Source organism: Bufo bufo, chromosome 7, assembly GCF_905171765.1.
Source record: "Bufo bufo chromosome 7, aBufBuf1.1, whole genome shotgun sequence".
Lineage (NCBI taxonomy): Eukaryota > Metazoa > Chordata > Amphibia > Anura > Bufonidae > Bufo > Bufo bufo.
In genome coordinates, this window is record NC_053395.1 from 512,696 (window position 1) to 537,584 (window position 24,889).

Here is a 24,889-nt window from a genome sequence, read left to right on the forward strand (position 1 = left end):
TGACCAGTTGCTATCTATATACTGGACCTGACCACTAAAGGTATGGGGGTGGGGGGGTCCTCTGGATCATAAATGTCCCCTCACACATGGACTGACCAGTTTCTATCTATATACTGGAGCTGACCACTAGAGGTAGGGGGGGGGGTGTCCTCTCAGTGGATGATACATGTGTTCTCACACATGGACTGACCAGTTTCTATCTATATACTGGAGCTGACCACTAGAGGTAGGGGGGGGGGGGGGGTCCTCTCAGTGGATGATACATGTCTTCTCACACATGGACTGACCAGTTTCTATCTATATACTTGACCTGACCACTAGAGGTATGGGGGGAGGTCCTCTCACTGGATGATACAGGTCTTCTCACACATGGACTGACCAGTTTCTATCTATATACTGGACCAGACCACTAGAGGTATGGGGGGAGGTCCTCTCACTAGATGATAAATGTCTCCTCACACATGAACTGACCAGTTTCTATCTATATATTGGACCTGACCACTAGAGGTATGGGGGGAGGTCGTCTCACTGGATGATAAATGTCTCCTCACACATTAACTGACCAGTTTCTATCTACATATTGGAGCTGACCACTAGAGGTATGGGGGGAGGTCCTCTCACTGGATGATAAATGTCTTCTCACACATGGACTGACCAGTTTCTATCTATATACTGGACCTGACCACTAGAGGTATGGGGGAGGTCCTCTCACTGAATGATAAATGTCTCCTCACAGATGAACTGACCAGTTTCTATCTATATACTGGACCTGACTACTAGAGGTATAGGGGGAGGTCCTGTCACTGGATGATAAATGTCTCCTCACACATGGACTGACCAGTTTCTATCTATATACTGGAGCTGAACACTAGAGGTATGGGGGGGGGGGGGGTCCTCTCACTGGATGATAAATGTCTCCTCACACATGGACTGACCAGTTTCTATCTATATACTTGAGCTGACCACTAGAGGTATGGGGGGAGGTCCTCTCACTGAATTATAAATGTCTCCTCACACATGGACTGACCAGTTTCTATCTATATACTGGACCTAACCACTAGAGGTATGGGGGGAGGTCCTCTCACTGGATGATACATGTCTTCTCACACATGGACTGACCAGTTTCTATCTATATACTGGACCTGACCACTAGAGGTATGGGGGGAGGTCCTCTCACTGAATGATAAATGTCTCCTCACACATGGACTGACCAGTTTCTATCTATATACTGGACCTAACCACTAGAGGTATGGGTGGAGGTCCTCTCACTGGATGATAAATGTCTCCTCACACATGGACTGACCAGTTTCTATCTATATACTGGAGCTGACCACTAGAGATATGGGGGGAGGTCCTCTCACTGGATGATAAATGTCTCCTCACACATGGACTGACCAGTTTATATGTAAATACTGGACCTGACCACTAGAGGTATGGGGGGGGGGGGGGGGGAGGTCCTCTCACTGGATGATAAATGTCTCCTCACACATGGACTGACCAGTTTCTATCTATATACTGGAGCTGACCACTAGAGGTATGGGGGGAGGTCCTCTCACTGAATTATAAATGTCTCCTCACACATGGACTGACCAGTTTCTATCTATATACTGGACCTAACCACTAGAGGTATGGGGGGAGGTCCTCTCACTGGATGATACATGTCTTCTCACACATGGACTGACCAGTTTCTATCTATATACTGGAGCTGACCACTAGAGGTATGGGGGGAGGTCCTCTCACTGAATTATAAATGTCTCCTCACACATGGACTGACCAGTTTCTATCTATATACTGGACCTAACCACTAGAGGTATGGGGGGAGGTCCTCTCACTGGATGATACATGTCTTCTCACACATGGACTGACCAGTTTCTATCTATATACTGGACCTGACCACTAGAGGTATGGGGGGAGGTCCTCTCACTGAATGATAAATGTCTCCTCACACATGGACTGACCAGTTTCTATCTATATACTGGACCTAACCACTAGAGGTATGGGTGGAGGTCCTCTCACTGGATGATAAATGTCTCCTCACACATGGACTGACCAGTTTCTATCTATATACTGGACCTGACCACTAGAGGTATGGGGGGAGGTCCTCTCACTGGATGATACATGTCTTCTCACACATGGACTGACCAGTTTCTATCTATATACTGGAGCTAACCACTAGAGATATGGGGGGAGGTCCTCTCACTGGATGATAAATGTCTCCTCACACATGGACTGACCAGTTTATATGTAAATACTGGACCTGACCACTAGAGGTATGGGGGGAGGTCCTCTCACTGGATGATACATGTCTTCTCACACATGGACTGACCAGTTTCTATCTATATACTGGAGCTAACCACTAGAGGTATGGGGGAGGTCCTCTCACTGAATGATAAATGTCTCCTCACACATGGACTGACCAGTTTCTATCTATATACTGGACCTGACCACTAGAGGTATGGGGGGAGGTCCTCTCACTGGATGATACATGTCTTCTCACACATGGACTGACCAGTTTCTATCTATATACTTGACCTGACCACTAGAGATATGGGGGGAGGTCCTCTCACTGGATGATAAATGTCTCCTCACACATGGACTGACCAGTTTATATGTAAATACTGGACCTGACCACTAGAGGTATGGGGGGGGGGGGGTGGAGGTCCTCTCACTGGATGATAAATGTCTCCTCACACATGGACTGACCAGTTTCTATCTATATACTGGAGCTGACCACTAGAGGTATGGGGGGAGGTCCTCTCACTGAATTATAAATGTCTCCTCACACATGGACTGACCAGTTTCTATCTATATACTGGACCTAACCACTAGAGGTATGGGGGGAGGTCCTCTCACTGGATGATACATGTCTTCTCACACATGGACTGACCAGTTTCTATCTATATACTGGACCTGACCACTAGAGGTATGGGGGGAGGTCCTCTCACTGAATGATAAATGTCTCCTCACACATGGACTGACCAGTTTCTATCTATATACTGGACCTAACCACTAGAGGTATGGGTGGAGGTCCTCTCACTGGATGATAAATGTCTCCTCACACATGGACTGACCAGTTTCTATCTATATACTGGACCTGACCACTAGAGGTATGGGGGGAGGTCCTCTCACTGGATGATACATGTCTTCTCACACATGGACTGACCAGTTTCTATCTATATACTGGAGCTAACCACTAGAGATATGGGGGGAGGTCCTCTCACTGGATGATAAATGTCTCCTCACACATGGACTGACCAGTTTATATGTAAATACTGGACCTGACCACTAGAGGTATGGGGGGAGGTCCTCTCACTGGATGATACATGTTTCCTCACACATGGACTGACCAGTTTCTATCTATATACTGGACCTAACCACTAGAGGTATGGGGGAGGTCCTCTCACTGGATGATAAATGTCTCCTCACACATGGACTGACCAGTTTCTATGTAAATACTGGACCTGACCACTAGATGTATGGGGGGGGGGGGGGGTAATGGAACTGTCCTGTTTCCCTTTTTGTACTGGATCTGATCATTAGGGGAATGAGGGGGTGGACCTGACTTTCGCTCTCCTTTTTCCGGACATTCACACCCGCTCGCTCCGCCCCCAATTTGACGTAATTAATTAACTGTCCCTAACTGAACCAATACAGAATATGAGCGACAGCAGCAAGTTGCAGGCGTAAGACCACGCCCCTAGATTCACTGTCCAATCACATCGCTTTACGTCTTCCAGCAGGGTTCCTTATTTCCGCTGTACAGAGACCACAATTCCCGGCAGATCTGTGGGTGGCGGCCACTAGCGCGCATGCGCTGTCTGTGCCTTGGCTCGGTTCCGGTGTCCGTTCCGATGTCCTGCTCGTCGCTTTCGTCCTGTCTGTCTCGGCTGTCGGCGGCGGTGGAGGACCCAGCAGGCCTGGGAAGGACGCTGAGTGAACTGCGCAGTCGCCATGTGACCATGGCGGGGGGCGCCGTGCTGTTCCGGAGGCGGGGCGGCCTGGCTCTCCTCCTCGCGCTGCTGACTGATCCCGCGCGGGCTGAAGTCCTGGGGAGCTCCAGACGGAACCTGGAACTGGCGCTCAGTCTGCTGGCCAATAGCTGCACGGAGGCGGGGAGCCGCACCCAGGTAAGCCACGCCCACTGCTAGCACCAATCCGCTGGGCCAGCACCCCCCTCATACAGTCAGGGGGGGGGGTTATACCCCCTCTCATACTGTCAGGGGGGGGGGTTATACCCCCTCTCATACAGTCAGGGGGGGGGTTATACCCCCTCTCATACAGTCAGGGGGGGGTTATACCCCCTCTCATACAGTCAGGGGGGGGGGGGTTATACCTCTCTCATACAGTCAGGGGATGATGGGGGGGGGGGGGTTATACCTCTCTCATACAGTCAGGGGATGATGGGGGGGGGGGTATACCCCCTCTCATACTGTCAGGGGATGATGGGGGGGGGTTATACCCCCTCTCATACTGTCAGGGGGGGGGGTTATACCCCCTCTCATACAGTCAGGGGGGGGGTTATACCCCCTCTAATACAGTCAGGGGGGGGGTTATACCCCCTCTCATACAGTCAGGGGATGATGGGGGGGTTATACCCCCTCTCATACTGTCAGGGGATGATGGGGGGGGGGGGTTATACTCCCTCTCATACAGTCAGGGGATGATGGGATGGGGGGGGGTTATACCCCCTCTCATACAGTCAGGGGATGATGGGGGGGGGGGGGTATACCCCCTCTCATACAGTCAGGGGATGAGGGGGGGGGGGGGTTATACCCCCTCTCATACAGTCAGGGGATGATGGGGGGGGGGGGTTATACCCCCTCTCATACAGTCAGGGGATGATGGGGGGGGGGTTATACCCCCTCTCATACAGTCAGGGGATGATGGGGGGGGGTTATACCCCCTCTCATACTGTCAGGGGGGGGGGGGTTATACCCCCTCTCATACAGTCAGGGGGGGGGTTATACCCCCTCTCATACAGTCAGGGGGGGGTTATACCCCCTCTCATACAGTCAGGGGGGGGGGGGGGTTATACCTCTCTCATACAGTCAGGGGATGATGGGGGGGGGGGGGTTATACCTCTCTCATACAGTCAGGGGATGATGGGGGGGGGGTTATACCCCCTCTCATACTGTCAGGGGATGATGGGGGGGGGGTTATACCCCCTCTCATACTGTCAGGGGGGGGGGTTATACCCCCTCTCATACAGTCAGGGGGGGGGGTATACCCCCTCTAATACAGTCAGGGGGGGGGTTATACCCCCTCTCATACAGTCAGGGGATGATGGGGGGGGTTATACCCCCTCTCATACTGTCAGGGGATGATGGGGGGGGGGGGTTATACTCCCTCTCATACAGTCAGGGGATGATGGGATGGGGGGGGTTATACCCCCTCTCATACAGTCAGGGGATGATGGGGGGGGGGGGTTATACCCCCTCTCATACAGTCAGGGGATGAGGGGGGGGGGTTATACCCCCTCTCATACAGTCAGGGGATGATGGGGGGGGGGGGTTATACCCCCTCTCATACAGTCAGGGGATGATGGGGGGGGGGGGTATACCCCCTCTCATACAGTCAGGGGATGATGGGGGGGGGTTATACCCCCTCTCATACAGTCAGGGGATGATGGGATGGGGGGGGGGTTATACCCCCTCTCATACAGTCAGGGGATGATGGGGGGGGGTTATACCCCCTCTCATACAGTCAGGGGATGATGGGATGGGGGGGGGTTATACCCCCTCTCATACAGTCAGGGGATGATGGGGGGGGGGGGGTTATACCCCCTCTCATACAGTCAGGGGATGATGGGGGGGGGGGTTATACCCCCTCTCATACAGTCAGGGGATGATGGGGGGGGGGGTTATACCCCCTCTCATACAGTCAGGGGATGATGGGGGGGGGTTATACCCCCTCTCATACAGTCAGGGGATGATGGGATGGGGGGGGGTTATACCCCCTCTCATACAGTCAGGGGATGATGGGATGGGGGGGGGGTTATACCCCCTCTCATACAGTCAGGGGATGATGGGGGGGGGGGGTTATACCCCCTCTCATACAGTCAGGGGATGAGGGGGGGGGGGGTTATACCCCCTCTCATACTGTCAGGGGATAATGGGGGGGGGGTTATACCCCCTCTCATACAGTCAGGGGATGATGGGGGGGGGGGGGGGGGTTGGTGCAGACATTTGGGGTTGGCTCTGTTCCTGACTGTCGTTGCTCTGTCTTCCAGGTGCGGCAGCTCGGTGGTATTCCGGCCTTGGGTAAGTTTCTCCGCTCAGATGCTGTCAGTTTCTTGCTGATATTCTGAATGTGTGACCCGCATTAGTAGGGTGTTCACTCACCCCAGCCGGGCGACGGCTACCACAGCGATCGCAGTAGTAACATCTGGTATGGCCTGTGAGGGGTGACCCCCGCTGTCTGTGCTACCTACAGCCCCTATTAGCCCACGTACTGTACCCCCAAATGTATGTACTAACCCCACAGCTGGGGGTCTACACCTTCACCACAGAAGTGTGGTCACCTGAGGACATGTCCAGTCCTGTGAAGCTCCACCCCTTTCCACCAAGCCCCACCCCAGTACATCTGGGGCTACGCGCCTTTGACTTTTCTGTCCCATCCTGTCCTGCAAAGCTTCACCCTGTGTCAGCATTAAAGGCGCCGTGCCAAGTGTGCATGTTATCCCCTATCCAACCGTGGCACCCCACCGATCCTGCTGCACTTATTCTCTGTGGGAGCAGACATCCGCCATTGCTCTTGGGGTAGGGCATTCCACAGTGACACTGCTGCGACTGTAAAGAACCCTTTCCGGAATAAATCCTGTGCCGGTTCTTCAATGTGAGGATCTCCCAGTCCTGGATGGCGATCTCGGGGTGATCAGGCCTCGGAGCGACCTCCATTTAATGCAGTGCTGCCTCAGACTCCGATCCGACCAATCAGTACGCCCATTTTATTGGTAAAACCCCCTTACTGGTTGTCTCTCAGCTCCTCTGCAGTACTGCATGGCCTTCACTGCCCCTGTCTGTGGCTGACACTAGCTGCGTAGAGGCTTCATGTTGCAGTTCTGGTCCATGTAGGACCCTGAAGAAGCTCCTGCCCTCACCACAGGAGGGCACTTCCAGCGAGATCTCGTCCTGCCTTGGTTAGGCTACTTTCACACCTGCGTTCGGTGCGGATCCGTCTTGTATCTGCACAGACGGATCCGCACTGATAATGCAAACGCTTGTATCCATTCAGAATGGATCCGTTTGCATTATTATTTCAAAATAAAGTCTAAGTCAAAACGGATCCGTCCTAACTTAAATTGAAAGTCAATGGGGGACGGATCCGTTTTCAGTTGCACAAGATTGTCAGTGAAAACGGATCCGTCCTGACTTATAATGCAAATCAATAAGAACGGATCCGTTTTCACTGACAATCTTGTGCAACGTCATGGCGGACGCCAAAACGAGCAGTGTCCACCTCCAGAGCGTAATGGAGGCGCAACTGAGCCAGACTGATGCATTCTGAACGGATCCTTGTCCATTCAGAATGCATTGGGGCGGAACTGATCCGTTTTGGGATGGGTGAATGTAGCCTTACGTGGGCTTTATCTTTCTTAGTTTTACCTGCTTATTTTTCTTAAGACTTCACATTTGCTTCTTTTGATGTGACATTTTTGGTCTTTGGAAACAATTACAGGATTTTCATAGAATTATGGCCTCAATGCTCCATGGTGACTTCTTCCTGGTCAGTATAGTGCAGAGCCGCGAATTCGCACGCGCCACGCATGCGCAATGGTGACTTCTTCCTTGCCGAGTATAGTACGGAGATGCGCTGCATACAGAGCATGCGCATCTCTGTACTCTACTCGGCCAGGAAGAAGTCACCATTGCGCGTTCGCGACTCTGTACTATATTGGCCAGGAAGAAGTCACCATGGCGCATGCGCAGCAGCGTGCTCGTTCAAGACAGCGATGTGCGGCCCGGCCGGGGGAAGAAAATGTGTTCTACGCAGGCGCGGCCCACAAGCGGTGGCCGTATCTAGTGGATACCAGAAGACAACAGTGGGGTAGGATTAAAAGATTTTTTCCAAGATGGGTAGGAATTTGCTAAAGTAACATAATTACAAAAATGCTCACAGGCACTTGTATAACAAATAAATTAAAATAGGATCAATGAGATGCGATAACCCCTTTAACCCTTCACAGAAATATTAGGTTGTTTAAAAACAGCAGCTCCATATTTACCTCTGAGATTTATCAAATTGGTGTGAAGTAGAACCGGATTAGTCTCCCATAGCAACCAATCGGACAAATTCCAGCTTTAATTATTCACCGCTCCTTTTGGATAATGGAATGTGATTGGTTGCTATGGGCGACTAAGCCAGGTCTACTTCACCCTAGTTTGATAAATCCCGCGTATAAACTGAAGCAAAGTGAGATTTTCCTTTGAATGAACTGATATTAACGGCTGAACCGTTGTTTCTGACAACTGCCCGACGTCTGAGTTGAATGGAGTCGACTACCTTCTGGCCCCAAAGACCCCAAAAGAACAATTCTGCCCCAGTCAGTCCACACAGTGTTCTGGCATCTCTTTGGGACAGTCATTGAGGCTACTTTCACACTTGCGTTCGGGGTTCCGCTTATGAGCTCCGTTTGAAGGCTCTCACAAGCGGGCCCGACCGCATCCGTCCAGCCCCAATGCATTCTGAGTGGATGCGGATCCGCTCAGTCTGGCTCCGCTTGGCCTCCGTTCCGCTCAGCAGGCTGACACCCGAACGCTGCTTGCAGCGTTTGGCTCCGCACGGCCAGGCGGACACCCAAACGGATCCGTTTGAAGTTGACACAATATGGTGCAATTTTTAAACGGATCCGTCCCCCATTGACTTTCAATGCAAAGTCTGGACTGATCCATCTGACTAACTTTCACACTTAGATTTTTTTGTGAAATATAATGCAGACGGATCCGTTCTGAACGGATACCATCGTTTGCATTATAGGAGCGGATCCGTCTGTGCGGACACCAGACGGATCCGCTCTGAACGCAAATGTGAAAGTAGACTGAGTTCTGCGTGTATTTTTCCTCACTTTTCAAGTAGGTCTTGCTGGCACTTGGCTTCACTGCATCGTCTTCTCAATGGTATCTTCAGATCTTCTTTTTGTGGAGGAGATCATTGGCTGAGCCATGTTGGCCATGCTTCCATCTATTAGAACAGTAGTTCCCCGCTTCCTTCCACGTCTTTCAGGTTTTGGTTGCCATTTCATGGCCTTTGAGACCAGTTTAGCTGAGCAGCCTACAATGTGCTGCAATGCTCTGGATGTTTTTCCCTCTTTAATCAAAGTATGTTCTTCATCAGAACAATGTCTGGAATGAGCCATTTCCCAGTATTTCAGAAGGAAATGCACTATAACCAACATATGCACTATTTGTTCCCTCCTTCCCTAAATAAGTATACTACTGAGCTGTGTGCAGGTCCTGATTGTTGGGGCTCTTTTTTCCATTCCTCAGGATGAGCGGTATGCAGGTCCTGATTGTTGGGGCTCTTTTTTCCATTCCTCAGGATGAGCGGTATGCAGGTCCTGATTGTTGGGGCTCTTTTTTCCATTCCTCAGGATGAGCGGTATGCAGGTCCTGATTGTTGGGGCTCTTTTTTCCATTCCTCAGGATGAGCGGTATGCAGGTCTTGATTTGTTGGAGCTGTTTTTTCTATTCCTCTACTACACTTAAATTATTTTCTATGTAGAAATATCACTTTCACCAAAAACACAGGTTTTCAGGTTAATGGTGTTGGAGTGCTTTAATTTGACAAGTTCTGTACATGACGGTAAAAAAACGCTTGATGTGACCATTTTACTACATTAAACTTGTTATTACTAAGTTATTGGCCATTTATGAAGGAGTCTGGCGTCAGAACTTTGGCTTAGCAACTCCACGCTCGCTAGGATGTACCATCCTTGTCAGGTAGGTGGGAGTGAACAGAGAGCAGCCGCCCTCAGTTTTCGGCAGTCCCATAGTGGTGAGGTGACTGCAGGTGCATGGTGTGCTCTCCTTCACTTTGGGGGGGCCCCGCTCTTCATATAGAGACGGGTCTTAGAGGTGGGCCTTGCACCTATCTGACATTGACATATCCTAGTGATATGCCATCAATGTCCCAGATGGGCCAACCTTATTAAGGGGTTTCCAGGATTATGATATTGATGGCTGTCCTCAGGATAGGCCATCATTATATGGACAGCGGGGGTCCGATACCTGCTCTCCTCGATCAGCTGTTCTAGAGAAACCCTGAGGCCAGAAGTAGGCACCAGAACTACACAGCTCTGTCCAGCTGCTGTGAAACTACAACTCCCAGCATTCACATTTACGGAGCTGATTCTGAGAGTCATAGTTTCTAAACAGCTGGAAAGCCGGTGTGGCGGATGGACCTGCCTACCACGGCAGTAACCAGTACAATGGAAGGAGCTGCTTCGTGGGTCAGAGCTGTTCGGGGCAGCGCCAGGTGTCAGACCCTTGCCGATCAGCTATCGATGGGGAGCTGCTGTCACAAGAAGGGGGGGGGGGTGAGGGAGCTGCTGTCAGAAGGGGAGGGGGCTGCTGTCACAAGGGGGGGCAAGAGAGCTGCTGTCACAAGGGGGGGGGGGCGAGGGAGCTGCTGTCACAAGGGGGGGGGGGGGGGTGAGGGAGCTGCTGTCAGAAGGGGGGGGGCGCGAGGGGGCTGCTGTCACAAGGGTGAGGGAGCTGCTGTCAGAAGGGGGGGGGCGAGGGAGCTGCTGTCACAAGGGTGGGGGGTGAGGGAGCTTCTGTCACAAGGGGGGGGCGCGAGGGAGCTGCTGTCACAAGGGGGGGGGCGAGAGAGCTGCTGTCACAAGGGGGGGGGGGCGAGGGAGCTGCTGTCACAAGGGGGGGGGGCGAGGGAGCTGATGACTCTGGGGTGGGTGAGAGCTGAAGGCACAGGGGGAGTGGAGCTGATGACTCTGGTGTAGGGGAGAGCTAAAGGCACAGGGGGGGTGGAGCTGACGACTCTGGTGTAGGGGAGAGCTGAAGGCACAGGGGGAGTGGAGCTGATGACTCTGGTGTAGGGGAGAGCTGATGGCACAGGGGGGGTGGAGCTGACGACTCTGGGGTGGGGGAGAGCTGATGGCACAGGGGGGGGGGGTGGAGCTGATGGCTCTGGGGTGGGGGAGAGCTGATGGCACAGGGGGGGGGGGAGCTGATGACTCTGGGGTAGGGGAGAGCTGAAGGCACAGGGGGAGTGGAGCTGATGACTCTGGTGTAGGGGAGAGCTGAAGGCACAGGGGGAGTGGAGCTGATGACTCTGGTGTAGGGGAGAGCTAAAGGCACAGGGGGGGTGGAGCTGACGACTCTGGGGTGGGGGAGAGCTGATGGCACAGGGGGGGGGGGGTGGAGCTGATGGCTCTGGGGTGGGGGAGAGCTGATGGCACAGGGGGGGGTGGAGCTGATGACTCTGGTGTAGGGGAGAGCTGAAGGCACAGGGGGAGTGGAGCTGATGACTCTGGTGTAGGGGAGAGCTAAAGGCACAGGGGGGGTGGAGCTGACGACTCTGGGGTGGGGGAGAGCTGATGGCACAGGGGGGGGGGTGGAGCTGATGGCTCTGGGGTGGGGGAGAGCTGATGGCACAGGGGGGGGGGTGGAGCTGATGACTCTGGGGTGGGGGAGAGCTGATGGCACAGGGGGGGGGTGGAGCTGATGACTCTGGGGTGGGGGAGAGCTGAAGGCACAGGGGGAGTGGAGCTGATGACTCTGGGGTGGGGGAGAGCTGAAGGCACAGGGGGAGTGGAGCTGATGACTCTGGGGTGGGGAAGAGCTGATGGCACTGGGGGATCATGAAGCCGGTGGCACTGGGGGGAACTGAAGCACTTGGGCTGATCACACAGGGGAACGAAGGGTGTTGGGGTCTGAGTTTTTATAGACTAAAACTGTCTATTAATTCATTTTTTTTAAATTAGAATACTCTATTTCTAAAATAATCGTTTACTGCAGCCCTACTGATCACCGTAAAGAGGGGAGGAATTCTGTATGTCAAGCAAGTAGAGGCAGCCTTCATGTAAAAGGCAATAGGTCTCTCTGCATTGCTTTACCATCGGTCTCAGCTGGATGTGTAGGTGACAGCGGACACGCCACCCCATGGAGTTCCCCACAGTTTACTTCTCATCTGTCCTTCTACCGTTTTGTTTTACTCTTTGGTATTTTAATTGGGACGACTTGAAGTTTTATACTTTTTTGTTTTTGTTTTTAGTAAATTTCTATCAAAATGGTATTATTTAGTGCTGATGCTTTCAAAGATTCCTTGAGCCAGCAGCTTTTTCTCTTGCAGGGAGCTTGTGGTCAGGTTTGCAGGTATTGAGCAGACTGGACGGGATGATGATAGGACTGCTTAATGCCTTGTCACTTTCCTTTAATTTCCCTTTGTTCATTTTGTATGCCGTTGTGATGCAGGTGGTGCAGAGCTCTGTAAGCATGCCTAATCCTCTTTGTACCACATGAGTGTTTGCAAGCTGTGGCTGTTTTCTTTAAATCCCGTCAGCTGACGGTTCATGTATGGCTCTTATCCCTTAACTCCTGACCTCATAAATACTCATTATACCTCAATTTTGTGAGTGATACGATTTTGGCTTAAGTGTTTAAGGTCAGGAGATCAGAGATGAGTCATACACGAGCTGTCAGCTGACTGGATTCAACTAAAACAAAGATACCGCTTGCAAACACACTTTTATTATTATTATTATTATTATTATTATTATTATTATTTTTTTATCCCTCGTATCTCCTAAAACGACTGAACATTTTTTATAAAAACCTATTGAAATAATGAGGGTGCCCGTAGCCTTTAATAGGTCCCCCTTGAAGTCCTGGGCGGTGTACAATTCTTCCTGTGCTCTTCTGTTGTAGTTTGCATCCTGCAGTCTGTGTGTATTGATTCCATCTGGAACAGGGTCTCCCGTGCTCTGGGAAACTTGGCTTTGGACGCACACAACAATACAATCATCCACAAGTCAGGTGAGTGAGCGACACACTCGGGGACGAATGGCCCGTGGTAATGCCATGCTTCACCTCCACCAGCGAGCAGGCAATTGTCAGGCCCAGTTTTACTAATCCTATAGATCATCCCCGGGACTCGGGCTGCATGATAAATGTGCTGCGTAGATAGGCACGCTAGTATGTGGAGCCCAAAACTGAATCCCATGTTCAAGATGTGGCCAACTATTGCTTGGCTTATGTTGAGATGGCATTTTACACCAGAATAGGTTCGGAACAATAGTTGTGCAAGTCATTAGTAAATCAGGGCCTTTCTTTTAATACTTCGGAGTCTGGTGGTAGGTGCTGGCATCACCGGGACTCGCCCCTTTGTGACTCCAGCAGAGAAGAATTGCTACTTTGCATCCATGTGGTCATAGTTTGGGGAAGGCCCTTTCCTCCATGGCCCTCAGCCCCATGCTTCACCTGTGGGGTACCTTCTAACCCATCAGAAGAGCCGCTGATACTGTATGCGGACATGGAGCCTCAGTGGAAGGACGTAAAGATGCATATGCGAATTAAACAGTAGAAAACGATGGCAGATGCCCAGGAAGTGGTTCTGGCTTTACCAATTTCCCCCGGTGCTGTAGGTGCCCACGTCCCCGCTGAGATCCACTTCTTGTTCCTGTCACTAGGAATGCCGCTTGGCCAAACACTGGAGCAGGAAGAAGAGCTCAGAGGGGCCCCGGGCACTATTGGAATGGCAGTGCCAGGGATTGGTCAGGTCAGTGTAAGCTAGTCATGATCTGAAAGATATCTGTGGGAAGCCCTGATGCGTGGTCACCAATGACATGCCCTGCTCAATACCAAGGAAATCCTGAGGTGGGCTCATATTTAATCGTTTCTGACCTCAAAACTGCAGCAAAATTAGACAGACCGCCTGACCGATCCGTGTAGGCCAGTGGTAGGCGCCAAGTTTCTAAGGGTACTCTCACACTAGCGTTTTTGTTTTCCAGTATTGAGTTCCGTCACAGGGGCTCAATACCGGGAAAAAACTGATCAGTTTTATCCTAATGCATTCTGAATGGAGAGCATTCCGTTCAGGATGCATCAGTTCAGTCCCTTTTTATGTTTTTTGGACGGAGAAAATACCACAGCATGCCGTTTTTCCGGATGACACTGGAGAGACTGATCCGGTATTGCAACGCATATTTCAGACTGATCCGGCTCCGTCTGACAAATGCCATCAGTTTGCATCTAGATTGCTGGATCCGACAGGCATTTCCGGCGACGGAACTGCCTGCCGGAATCCTCTGCTGCATGTGTGAAAGTACCCTAAGTTCTCCGCTGCTGTCTGCCGCCACCATGGGGTCCCAGCCGTCGGCTTTTTGTCTCCTTCCCTGCTGATTTGGGCACAAGTCCTCCTTTTCCTTCAGCACATTCGCACTGTTAACCCCCCTGCCGTGTGTTTGTCTCCTGGTTGTTCCTCATGTATTCACACTTCTCATCTGTCCTTCTACAGGTGCAGTGTCTACTTTAGTGCAAATCTTACAAAGTTCCCAAGATGGTGGCTGTGTGCAGAGCTGCCTGCGAGCTCTCCGTATCATGGGGGATAGTCTGGCACACAGACTTTCTATCTGTCAGCAGGGGGGTCTTGCACCTTGCGTCCACATGCTGACCTCTCCAGACCCTGATGTAGTGTGCGCGGCGGTGCGTGCTGTGTGTGAGCTGAGCAGAGGCTGTTCTCTGGACTGTGCAGAGCAGCTGAGCCTTGCTGTACCCACCCTGGTGGCACTCGCCAATGGAGGAGAAGTAAAAGCCGCTGTGCGCCTGGCTGCTCTGGGAACCCTTTCTAATCTTTGTAATCAGGGAGCCTTGCGACCCCTGCTTGGTAATGCTGGCACTATCGAGCTCCTCATAGCTGAAATCAAGGTGCTGCTGGAGACGCCGGCGCGGAGCTTTCCTCTTGTCAGATCGCTGTGTTTGTGCTGCCGGGAAGCACTGAATCGTCGAAGAGTCCGAGAATTGGGGGGATTGGAACTACTTCTGGATCTTCTGCGCAAACCTCTCTATCGATCTGTTCACCACAAGATAACCAATGCCTTTCTGCACTACTGCCATGACACTACTGCCCTCACCATCCTTGGCTCTGGCGGCCTTGCACCTCTGTTGGCAAAAAGATTAGAGGAAGTGGTGTGGCCTGCAGAAGAGCAAGGAGCTTCATACTACACAAGAGCGGCAGCGGACCCTGAGGAGGATCCGGGATCTGCTTCTTTTGATTTCCCAACAGAGCCCAAAAAGAGTAGAGAGGAAGGAGGAACGTCGGAGCAGAGCATGAAGTAAGTGTGCACGCTGCCACCCGAGGAGACTGCGGCTGTGTGTGCGCACATTGGGAAAATGATTAGGGTGGTAGTCAGTGCTGTGGAGTCGCTGCACCATAGGTCCGACCCCGGATCCTTCATAAATGGCCTATATTTAGTAATAACACATTTCCTGTAGTAAAATAGTGATATTGAGTGTTTTCTACCCATTCTACCAATAATCGGGCTGCTTAGATAGACCCTAGAAGACACTATATAGACCTCGGCTGTCCTCTCAATGCTGCTGTGACCAGTGAAAGAGGAGTGAATAAGGCACTTAAAGGGCTATTCCCATATTGAAAAACATGGCCGCAGGGAACACTGGGAGGCTGGAGAAAGCCAAAGCACTGGTAACTCCCATTGACTTGAATTGGAGTTGCGCAAATGGCGTAGCTTAGGAAGCTACGCTGTTTATATAACTCTCAATGGCCTCCTCGTAACAACCAGGCTGGAAAGAACCCATCGGACATGTTTCTTCAAAATGAGAATGCCCAATCAGATGCTCCTGCCCAACGCCTCCCTCGGCCCTGCTACACAACCCTCTCCGAGCCCTGCTGAAAACCTGTGCGTGCACCATTGGCGACAGAGCGGCTCCAGAGCGAGCGGTATCTCTGTCACTGACAGCGCATGCGCAGGTTCACAGCAGTGCTTGGAGAGAGAGGGTTAGAGAAGTTCTGAGACCTACAGCAAGTGCCAACTGGAGATGACGTGAGAGTGGCGGTTCCACTGACTTATTCCGCACTCTCATCCCGTCATAAAGGAACGTCACAGAAGGTAGGACCCCAGTGTGACCAGTACTCTACTGGTCTACCCGCGGGGTTCTCCTGTCTCTCTGCAGTGACCCATAGACTGTATGTTGTGTCCAGTACAGGTGTCTCCATGTGTATCTAGTGCTGTTACTGGTCTACCCGTGGGGTTCTCCTGTATTGAACTGTCTATCTTCCTTCTTCCAGAGCTTGGCTGCTGTCGGAGGAGTACTTTAGCAGTTTGGATGAGCTTCCACCGGACTGGCTCCTGGAGAGAGAGATCCGAGACGTCTCATCTGGAGAGTCCAGTAACAGAAACCCTTCTGATGCTCTTGGCACTTTGCCTTCTTCACCGGCGAAAGCCCCTAAACCCCCCGGACTGGAGAAGCGGGCACCAGTAACTTTGACCAGCTTTCCCTTTTCTCACACACAGTGTCAGTCCCCAATGCAAGAAATCTTGGGATCGCAGTGGCCACTGGGCCCCAGGTCTCCCCTATCTGAGGTTTTGGGCCCGGAGTTTCCAGTTCTGCTTCTTTTGTCTCGTTTTTCTCACTTGTCTGATTCAAGCTCTTTGGTCTCTCATCCAGTATTAGAGGGTCTATTGACTTATGTCACTTGCCACCCACAACCTTCTAGTCGTGCGGCGCGGCTGCTGCAGCGCCTGACCTGTGACCCCTCATGCCTGGAAGCATTTATTAGAACTGGAAGTATCTGTACCCTTAGAACCAGACTGCTCCTGAGTGAGTGGCCGGAGGGAGACGCCGCGCCCAGGATCCGCCACCCGGAAAAGGCAAAAGAACTTGGTAAGAAGAATGTGATCTATGGTGAAGGAAGGTGGTCTGCTTGGTGTGGACAGTCTGAGGGTTCCTGTGTCCTCTCCCCCTCTCCTGCCTGACGTTAATGTCTCTTTCAAGGCTTTTTTTTTTTGTCCTTTTGCACATACATTAGCTGCATTTAATATATTTTAGAGGAAAGAAAAACAGGGAGATAGTTGTGGCTGCCGACCACAGGGGGCTTACTGCATATGACTTAAAGGCTATGGACACCACCTTTGGGGGCATTTCTTTTTTATTATTGCCTTGTACACGTCTTCCTTTTCTCTGTCCAGAGCTGAGCTGCTTTAGTAGCAGCCTGTGGATTTTCTCTGCTCTGTCAGCTCTTACTGAGGAGAATGTAGTTTAGAGATGAGGGTTATTAGATGACGTGAAAGGACCAGTCACACAGCCAGAAAAATAGTTAACCCTTTTGTGACAGATTGGCTCAATATTTTTAATAAAGGCCAATCAAAAATGTTTTAGTTTTTTTTAGCCAAAAAATAGGTCAAATGCGATTATAAACAAAAATTGTCTTCCAAGGTGTACATAGCCTTTAAGCTGGATTTGCACAGTTAGGGTTAACCCTAACACCGATTGTTGGGAAGCAAGCGTTCCTTCCTGACAATCTCCTGCTCATCAGTGGAGGAGACACATTTACATGCAGCGATCTCCTCCACAGTACAGGGAGCAGTGATCACTAATGCCATCGCTCCTCCCCATACAGAAGCGTTCCTTCCTGACAATCTCCTGCTCATCAGTGGAGGAGACACATTTACATGCAGCGATCTCCTCCACAGTACAGGGAGCAGTGATCACTAATGCCATCGCTCCTCCCCATACAGAAGCGTTCCTTCCTGACAATTCCCTGCTCGTCAGTGGAGGAGACGCATTTACATGCAGCGATCTCCTCCACAGTATGGGGAGCAGTGATCACTAATGCCATCGCTCCTCCCCATACAGAAGCGTTCCTTCCTGACAATCTCCTGCTCGTCAGTGAAGGAGACACATTTACATGCAGCGATCTCCTCCTCAGTACAGGGAGCAGTGATCATTAATGCCATTGCTCCTCCCCATACAGAAGCGTTCCTTCCTGACAATTCCCTGCTCGTCAGTGGAGGAGACGCATTTACATGCAGCGATCTCCTCCACAGTACAGGGAGCAGTGATCACTAATGCCATCGCTCCTCCCCATACAGAAGCGTTCCTTCCTGACAATTCCCTGCTCGTCAGTGGAGGAGACGCATTTACATGCAGCGATCTCCTCCACAGTACAGGGAGCAGTGATCACTAATGCCATCGCTCCTCCCCATACAGAAGTGTTCGTTCCTGACAATTCCCTGCTTGTCAGTAGAGGAGACGCATTTACATGCAGCGATCTCCTCCACAGTATGAGGGCACTGGATTGCAATCCCTCATCCTAATACAGAATCATTGTTCGCTGTTCAGACGGTACGATCTGCTGCCCAGAAGCCATGATCAGTGGTGCCTGCATGATCGACAAGATCATCATCATTGGCGCACATTTACATGACCAGATCTGCCAGATTCTGAATGCAGAAAACAGGAGCGGGGATTTACCAAGTTAAATGTGCAGGAATTCTGGCTTCATTTGTGGCAAAAATGTTGATACAAAGAAAAGCCAATTAATGTTAAAGCAAGTGACAGATGCGTTAATCTCCCAGCATCTCATACAGATCAGGCAGGATTGGTATTAGTGCTGCTGTATGCAGTTGGCACCTCCTAGTGGTGGCAGCAGGCAAACAGCTTTGTCTTTTAACTCTGGCAGAACTTTTTATTTAGAGCCCCAGTCTGTTCAGTGCAGCCATCGATGGAAATGTATGTGAGGCACCAAAGCCCAGGCAGCACTGGCTCATCACTCTTCCCTTTTTTCGCAGGTCATGCACTTCTTCGCAATCTTCGTATTCAAGCTGAGTCGCCCTTTGGAGTTGGGATAATTACCCACATGTTGGTGTCTGGAACAACAAGTGAGAGACAACAGTGCACCCTCTGCCTGCCCTTTATTAACCGGTAAGCTGAATGTCTGTGTGACCCCACTGCGGCTGTGTCAGTGTGACATGGCCACCATGGAAACACCACTTGTGTGGATGGGGGGGGGGGGGGGGGGCACAATAATGGGGCATGCAGTCTTTTTAAAATCTGTAGTGAGAAAACCCTCTGATTCTTCATGAATAAGAGGACTAAATATGATACATTTTTGGAAAAACCCTTTTACATTTGGGCACCTGTTCTATTTGTGTCTTGAATGTCAGGGAGAAAAGTGCGTCGAACTGTCTGGTGATCTAGTGATTCCCGGCTGGTGCCCCTTTGCATACATCTGCCATTCACTGCTGTGCATTGCCATCTAGCATGCTTATAAAAGTCTCCAGCCAAGCTGAGGCCCACGGGTGCCTGGCGGTCACTTCATTGACTAGCTCCAATCCATCATATATCCTTCTTCTTTTTTTTTATAGAAGTTCTGCAGACAGGACTTTTCTTTCCGCCAAAAAATGGGGCAGAAAAAAAACTGAGCATAAGTGATTGTCCAAGCAGTCGGGTAAATGAATGTGGGTGCGCTCCTCTGATGTCATGGCTGCCTAATGGGAGGACAGGGCCTGTTGTCTCTGCCCGTGTACTGGCTTATACACTGCTCAAAAAAATAAAGGGAACACAAAAATAACACATCCTAGATCTGAATTAATTAAATATTCTTCTGAAATACTTTGTTCTTTACATAGTTGAATGTGCTGACAACAAAATCACACAAAAATAAAAAAATGGAAATCAAATATTTCAACCCATGGAGGTCTGGATTTGGAGTCACACTCAAAATTAAAGTGGAAAAACACACTACAGGCTGATCCAACTTTGATGTAATGTCCTTAAAACAAGTCAAAATGATGCTCAGTAGTGTGTGTGGCCTCCACGTGCCTGTATGACCTCCCTACAACGCCTGTGCATGCTCCTGATGAGGTGGCGGACGGTCTCCTGAGGGATCTCCTCCCAGACCTGGACTAAAGCATCTGCCAACTCCTGGACAGCCTGTGGTGCAACGTGACGTTGGTGGATAGAGCGAGACATGATGTCCCAGATGTGCTCAATTGGATTCAGGTCTGGGGAACGGGCGGGCCAGTCCATAGCATCAATGCCTTCGTCTTGCAGGAACTGCTAACACTCTCCAGCCACATAAGGTCTAGCATTGTCTTGCATTAGGAGGAACCCAGGGCCAACCGCACCAGCATATGGTCTCACAAGGGGTCTGAGGATCTCATCTCGGTACCTAATGGCAGTCAGGCTACCTCTGGCGAGCACATGGAGGGCTGTGCGGCCCTCCAAAGAAATGCCACCCCACACCATTACTGACCCAATGCCAAACCGGTCATGCTGGAGGATGTTGCAGGCAGCAGAACGTTCTCCACGGCGTCTCCAGACTCTGTCACATGTGCTCAGTGTGAACCTGCTTTCATCTGTGAAGAGCACAGGGCGCCAGTGGCGAATTTGCCAATCTTGGTGTTCTCTGGCAAATGCCAAACGTCCTGCACGGTGTTGGGCTGTAAGCACAACCCCACATGTGGACGTCGGGCCCTCATATCACCCTCATGGAGTCTGTTTCTGACCGTTTGAGCAGACACATGCACATTTGTGGCCTGCTGGGGGCCATTTTGCAGGGCTCTGGCAGTGCTCCTCCTGTTCCTCCTTGCACAAAGGCGGAGGTAGCGGTCCTGCTGCTGGGTTGTTGCCATCCTACGGCCTCCTCCACATCTCCTGATGTACTGGCCTGTCTCCTGGTAGCGCCTCCATGCTCTGGACACTACGCTGACAGACACAGCAAACCTTCTTGCCACAGCTCGCATTGATGTGCCATCCTGGATAAGCTGCACTACCTGAGCCTCCTGTGTGGGTTGTAGACTCCGTCTCATGCTACCACTAGAGTGAAAGCACCGCCAGCATTCAAAAGTGACCAAAACATCAGCCAGGAAGCATAGGAACTGAGAAGTGGTCTGTGGTCACCACCTGCAGAACCACTCCTTTTTTGGGGGTGTCTTGCTAATTGCCTATAATTTCCACCTGTTGTCTATCCCATTTGCACAACAGCATGTGAAATTGATTGTCACTCAGTGTTGCTTCCTAAGTGGACAGTTTGATTTCACAGAAGTGTGATTGACTTGGAGTTACATTGTGTTGTTTAAGTGTTCCCTTTATTTTTTTGAGCAGTGTATATAGCCCCTAAGTGCGTGTGTTACTGGGTGCCCATTAGGGCTGAAATGATTACTCGAATTAATTGATTAGCTCAACACAAAAAAGTCCTTGTTGCAAATTTTTTGCACAGATGATTCGTTTGTGCCATGTGACCACGGAGTGTGAGTGAAGAGCATGCTATTACTCGCGCTCCGTGGTCGCCCGCCCGCACAGCGCTGCACTGGATCCTGACGTACACACATCGTCAGGACGTTTTAGTTCCATGGCAATGCGGCTGGGCACTGATGGCTAGGAGGGGGAGTGGGGGCAGATGGTGGCACTGGGAGGGGAAGCCTCTGACATGGGGAAGCTGGAGGAACTGATGGCACAAGAAAGGGGGAACTGATGGGGGGGGGGGGGGGGCAGATGAGTTTTTATAGAAATGTTCTTAACGGTAATTAGTTTTTTGTTATTAGAGTAATCACTTATTCGGTAGAATACTTGATTACTAAAATAATCGATAGTTGCAGCCCTAGTGCCCATAAAGCCATTTACTAGGCAATACTATTTCTGTGCCGAGGGGAAGGCAAGGTTGACGACACATCAGAATCGGGTCATCGGATAAATTCCACCAAAAGTTGGCACAATAGGCCAGTTGACAGAATCTGTAGGCCATGTTCACACAGCAAAATACATTTAAAAAAATCTGTTGTGTATTTGTGGTGTGTTATGAAAATCTACTTCGGGGAATAATACGGCTGTTGCCCCTCCATCCACACGAAAAGTAGAGTGCACCAATCAGAGTGGACAAATGTGAAGCCGTCTCACAAAATGACCTGAGGGTTAAGGCAGGACAGATAGAAGGGGGAAGAGTCAGCGCCCCTGCAGAGGACGGCCCTGGGGATTTTCAGTGGGCCCCATGCTGGCTGCAGTTTGTGCACAATCACAACTCCAAGAATCGATCCGTCCACCTGTGTTCGAGGTCAGACCCCCCCACTAATCTTAAGACAGGTCATCAATATCTGTGGCCTCGAAAAACCCTTTAAGGCCAAGCTGTTGCCCCATATGCATTTCAGATGCCAGAGTTCTCACACGGTGGATACTGGGAGGTGACTTGATTTTCTGGTTCTGTTGGGACGATATGTGGTGTGACCCAGATTCAGTTTTAACATCTTGTTCATTTGTTTTCAGTGTTTTAGTAATTTGACTTCATTGATGGGACGTCCTTCTTCTGTTTTCTGTATTGTAGGAACCCCTCTCGTCACCGGCAGAAGCTGTTTGGTGGAGCTCTTCAGCTGGTTTTGGAAACGTTAATGTGTTCTGTGGATCCCGCTTATGTCTTCCATGCATCAGAATGCCTTTCGTCTTTATCAACTCCTTGGGATTACTCGGTCCCTGGCACATCCCCTTCATTAACCTCCCCAAAATGCTATTACCTGGAGCTACTATCTCGGGGCCAGGGAGATCTGGTATTTGTCTTAGATGGAGGACACCGTGTAGAGGGTAATAGAGAGGTGGTCTCTAGTAAATGTGACGTATTCAGAGCTATGCTGCAAGGTGGCTATGCTGAATCCCAGCAGCAGGAAGTCCATGTGCGTGAGGTTCCATCCTGTGCCTTCCTACCACTGCTCCACTACCTTCATGGCTGCTCCCAAGAATCTCTGTGTCCTGTTTTGCAGGGACTAAGAACTGTGTCAGGAGACGAGCTGGTCCAGTCTCCAGTAGCATACACCTTGGCTGCAGCGGGCAGATTTCTCTTACCTGGCCTACAAAGTTTGCTGGAAAATTCAGTCCGTGACTGTATGTTAAGCCTGGAGAGTCTGCCCTTTGTCTACAACTTTGCAGAGACTTATGAAAGTACCCAACTCAGAAGAGACTGCTGTTCATACCTTTTGAGAAGGCCTCACCCCCCACAAAAGAGGGCACATGCTCTTCACCAGTTATGTGAGAAGGCTCAAGACAAGCGGCAGCTTTCCCGTCTCCTAGAAGACCTTGTTCAAGATGAAAACTAAGACTAAAAGCCCATTTACATGACCGTATATTTATGTCCACATCTGTTCCGCAATATTGGAACACTGTGTGCTGTCCACATCCGTACTTCCGTTCCACGGCTCTGCAAAAAAGAACATGTCCTATTCTTGTTTTGCGGACATGAATGGGCATTTCTATCATGGGGCTGGTTGTTCTGTTCCACAAAATGCGCAACACACACGACTGGTATCCTTGTTTTGCTTAACGCAAAACTGATAGTCGTCTGAATGAGCCCTAAACTTAATTCCACACACCGTGCCTTGGCCAGCCAGACTCTTCCACTGCTCTCGACTGCTCCGTCACTTGCTGTAGCCCACATTGGGTGTAGAATAAAACTTCTACCGTACATTGCTCTTTTTATTTAGTTTTTGTACAAATAATTCTGTGACTGCGTTGTAGTGCCGGTACTACAGAAGAAAAAGCTGACATGACATTGGGTATAGGCCACAGCAGGCCCGAATTAAACTAGTGAGGACTGCATTGTTAATGGCCACACGGCACCCACACTGCAGACCGATAGTTTAATTAGGGCCTTCTACAGCCGCTTCACAACTGCAACACGGACGCTCTGTGTGCTCATGCCCTAGGGACCCTGAAACTGACTTTACTTTCTGTGGTTTTGTGGCAACTGCCAGTGAAGCATGGCAATTAGGCCGGGTTGATGTTGCGTTCTAGCTCCTGCTGGGCTTTTAGTTATGGCCCGTGCACATGATCTTATGCCCTCCGAGACATACAGTCTGTGAGTGGGCCATATGTCCCGGAGTGGCATACATCGTGCGCACGGAAGTACACAGCATCATACATTACAATGATGCTGTGTACGTCAGGCCGCCCGCAGGACTATTGTCCCGCACTCATAAGATCTTATGAGTGCGGGACAATAGCCCCGCGGGTGAACCGACGTGCACAGCATCATTGTAATCAATGATGCTATGTACTTCCGTGCGCACGATCAATGCCGTTCTGGGACATATGGCCCACTCACGGATCGCATGTCTCGGAGGGCATATGGTTGTGTGCAAGGGCCCTTAGGGAGCATACATCTGAACATCAACCCATTGAGGCAAACAAATCTAAAGAATTCATGTGTAGATGCCACTTGAGCCGTTAGTTTCCAAATCCCCCCCCCGGTTCCTTGGAATCTGAATGTCCCGGTCACAGTATACTTGGACTACCACTTTCGGGTATTTGAATGTACACCACGCTCCTGATAATTCTGCGCATTTTTGTTTGGTCAGTCGATTTGTACAAGGGTGTTGTGTGTTTTTTGTTTTTTTTCCCCCCTCTGTTCCATTATACTGTGGATGTTATCGCAAGTGGAAAGTTCATACTGGCAATGGCTTGATTTCTATGTAGTTCCAAACTAGTCTTCAGAATTCAGTTTTGGAAAACATTCAATGGGTCATAAAGACATTCGTATCTTCAACAAAATCTGTCTTTTTGCTGCTGCACAGATAATTTAACAAAAAATAAATGCAATTTAAATCAAAAAGGTTCTCTTTATATATAATCTGCTCAGCTCCTCCTGCTCTATAACACGCTGCCTGCAGATTACATGGTGACAGGTTCTCTTTATATATAATCTGCTCAGCTCCTCCTGCTCTATAACACGCTGCCTGCAGATTACATGGTGACAGGTTCTCTGTATATATAATCTGCTCAGCTCCTCCTGCCCTATAACACACTGCCTGCAGATTACATGGTGACAGGTTCTCTTTATATATAATCTGCTCAGCTCCTCCTGCTCTATAACACGCTGCCTGCAGATTACACAGTGACAGGTTGTCTGTATATATAATCTGCTCAGCTCC

At 50.4% G+C, this 24,889-nt stretch overlaps 1 protein-coding gene across 2 annotated transcripts; it reads left to right on the forward strand.

Annotated features, from left to right (window-relative positions):
• The first annotated feature begins 3,564 nt into the window (after nucleotides 1–3,564).
• On the forward strand, nucleotides 3,565–23,904 carry ARMC5 (armadillo repeat containing 5). 2 transcript variants are annotated; one of them, XM_040441879.1, is made up of 7 exons: nucleotides 3,567–4,127; nucleotides 6,230–6,260; nucleotides 12,885–12,992; nucleotides 14,473–15,289; nucleotides 16,264–16,859; nucleotides 18,767–18,899; nucleotides 22,297–23,904. In XM_040441879.1, the coding sequence occupies exons 1-7, from the start codon at nucleotides 3,810–3,812 to the stop codon at nucleotides 23,057–23,059; spliced, it is 2,766 nt and encodes a 921-aa protein (XP_040297813.1). In that variant the 5' UTR covers nucleotides 3,567–3,809; the 3' UTR covers nucleotides 23,060–23,904. The 2 variants fall into 2 exon arrangements, with proteins under 2 accessions (XP_040297814.1, XP_040297813.1); XM_040441880.1 differs by lacking the exon at nucleotides 12,885–12,992 and having other exon boundaries at nucleotides 3,565–4,127.
• Nucleotides 23,905–24,889: the final 985 nt, after the last annotated feature.

What these genes read in the sequence shown, in the direction of transcription:
- ARMC5 (XM_040441879.1), top strand. Translation starts at nt 3,810, where the DNA reads ATGCGCTGTCTGTGCCTTGGCTCGGTTCCGGTGTCCGTTCCGATGTCC. An exon ending in AGGCGGGGAGCCGCACCCAG is followed by an intron (nt 4,128 to 6,229) that starts GTAAGCCACGCC and finishes TCTGTCTTCCAG; the next exon opens with GTGCGGCAGCTCGGTGGTAT. An exon ending in ACGTCGGAGCAGAGCATGAA is followed by an intron (nt 15,290 to 16,263) that starts GTAAGTGTGCAC and finishes TCCTTCTTCCAG; the next exon opens with AGCTTGGCTGCTGTCGGAGG.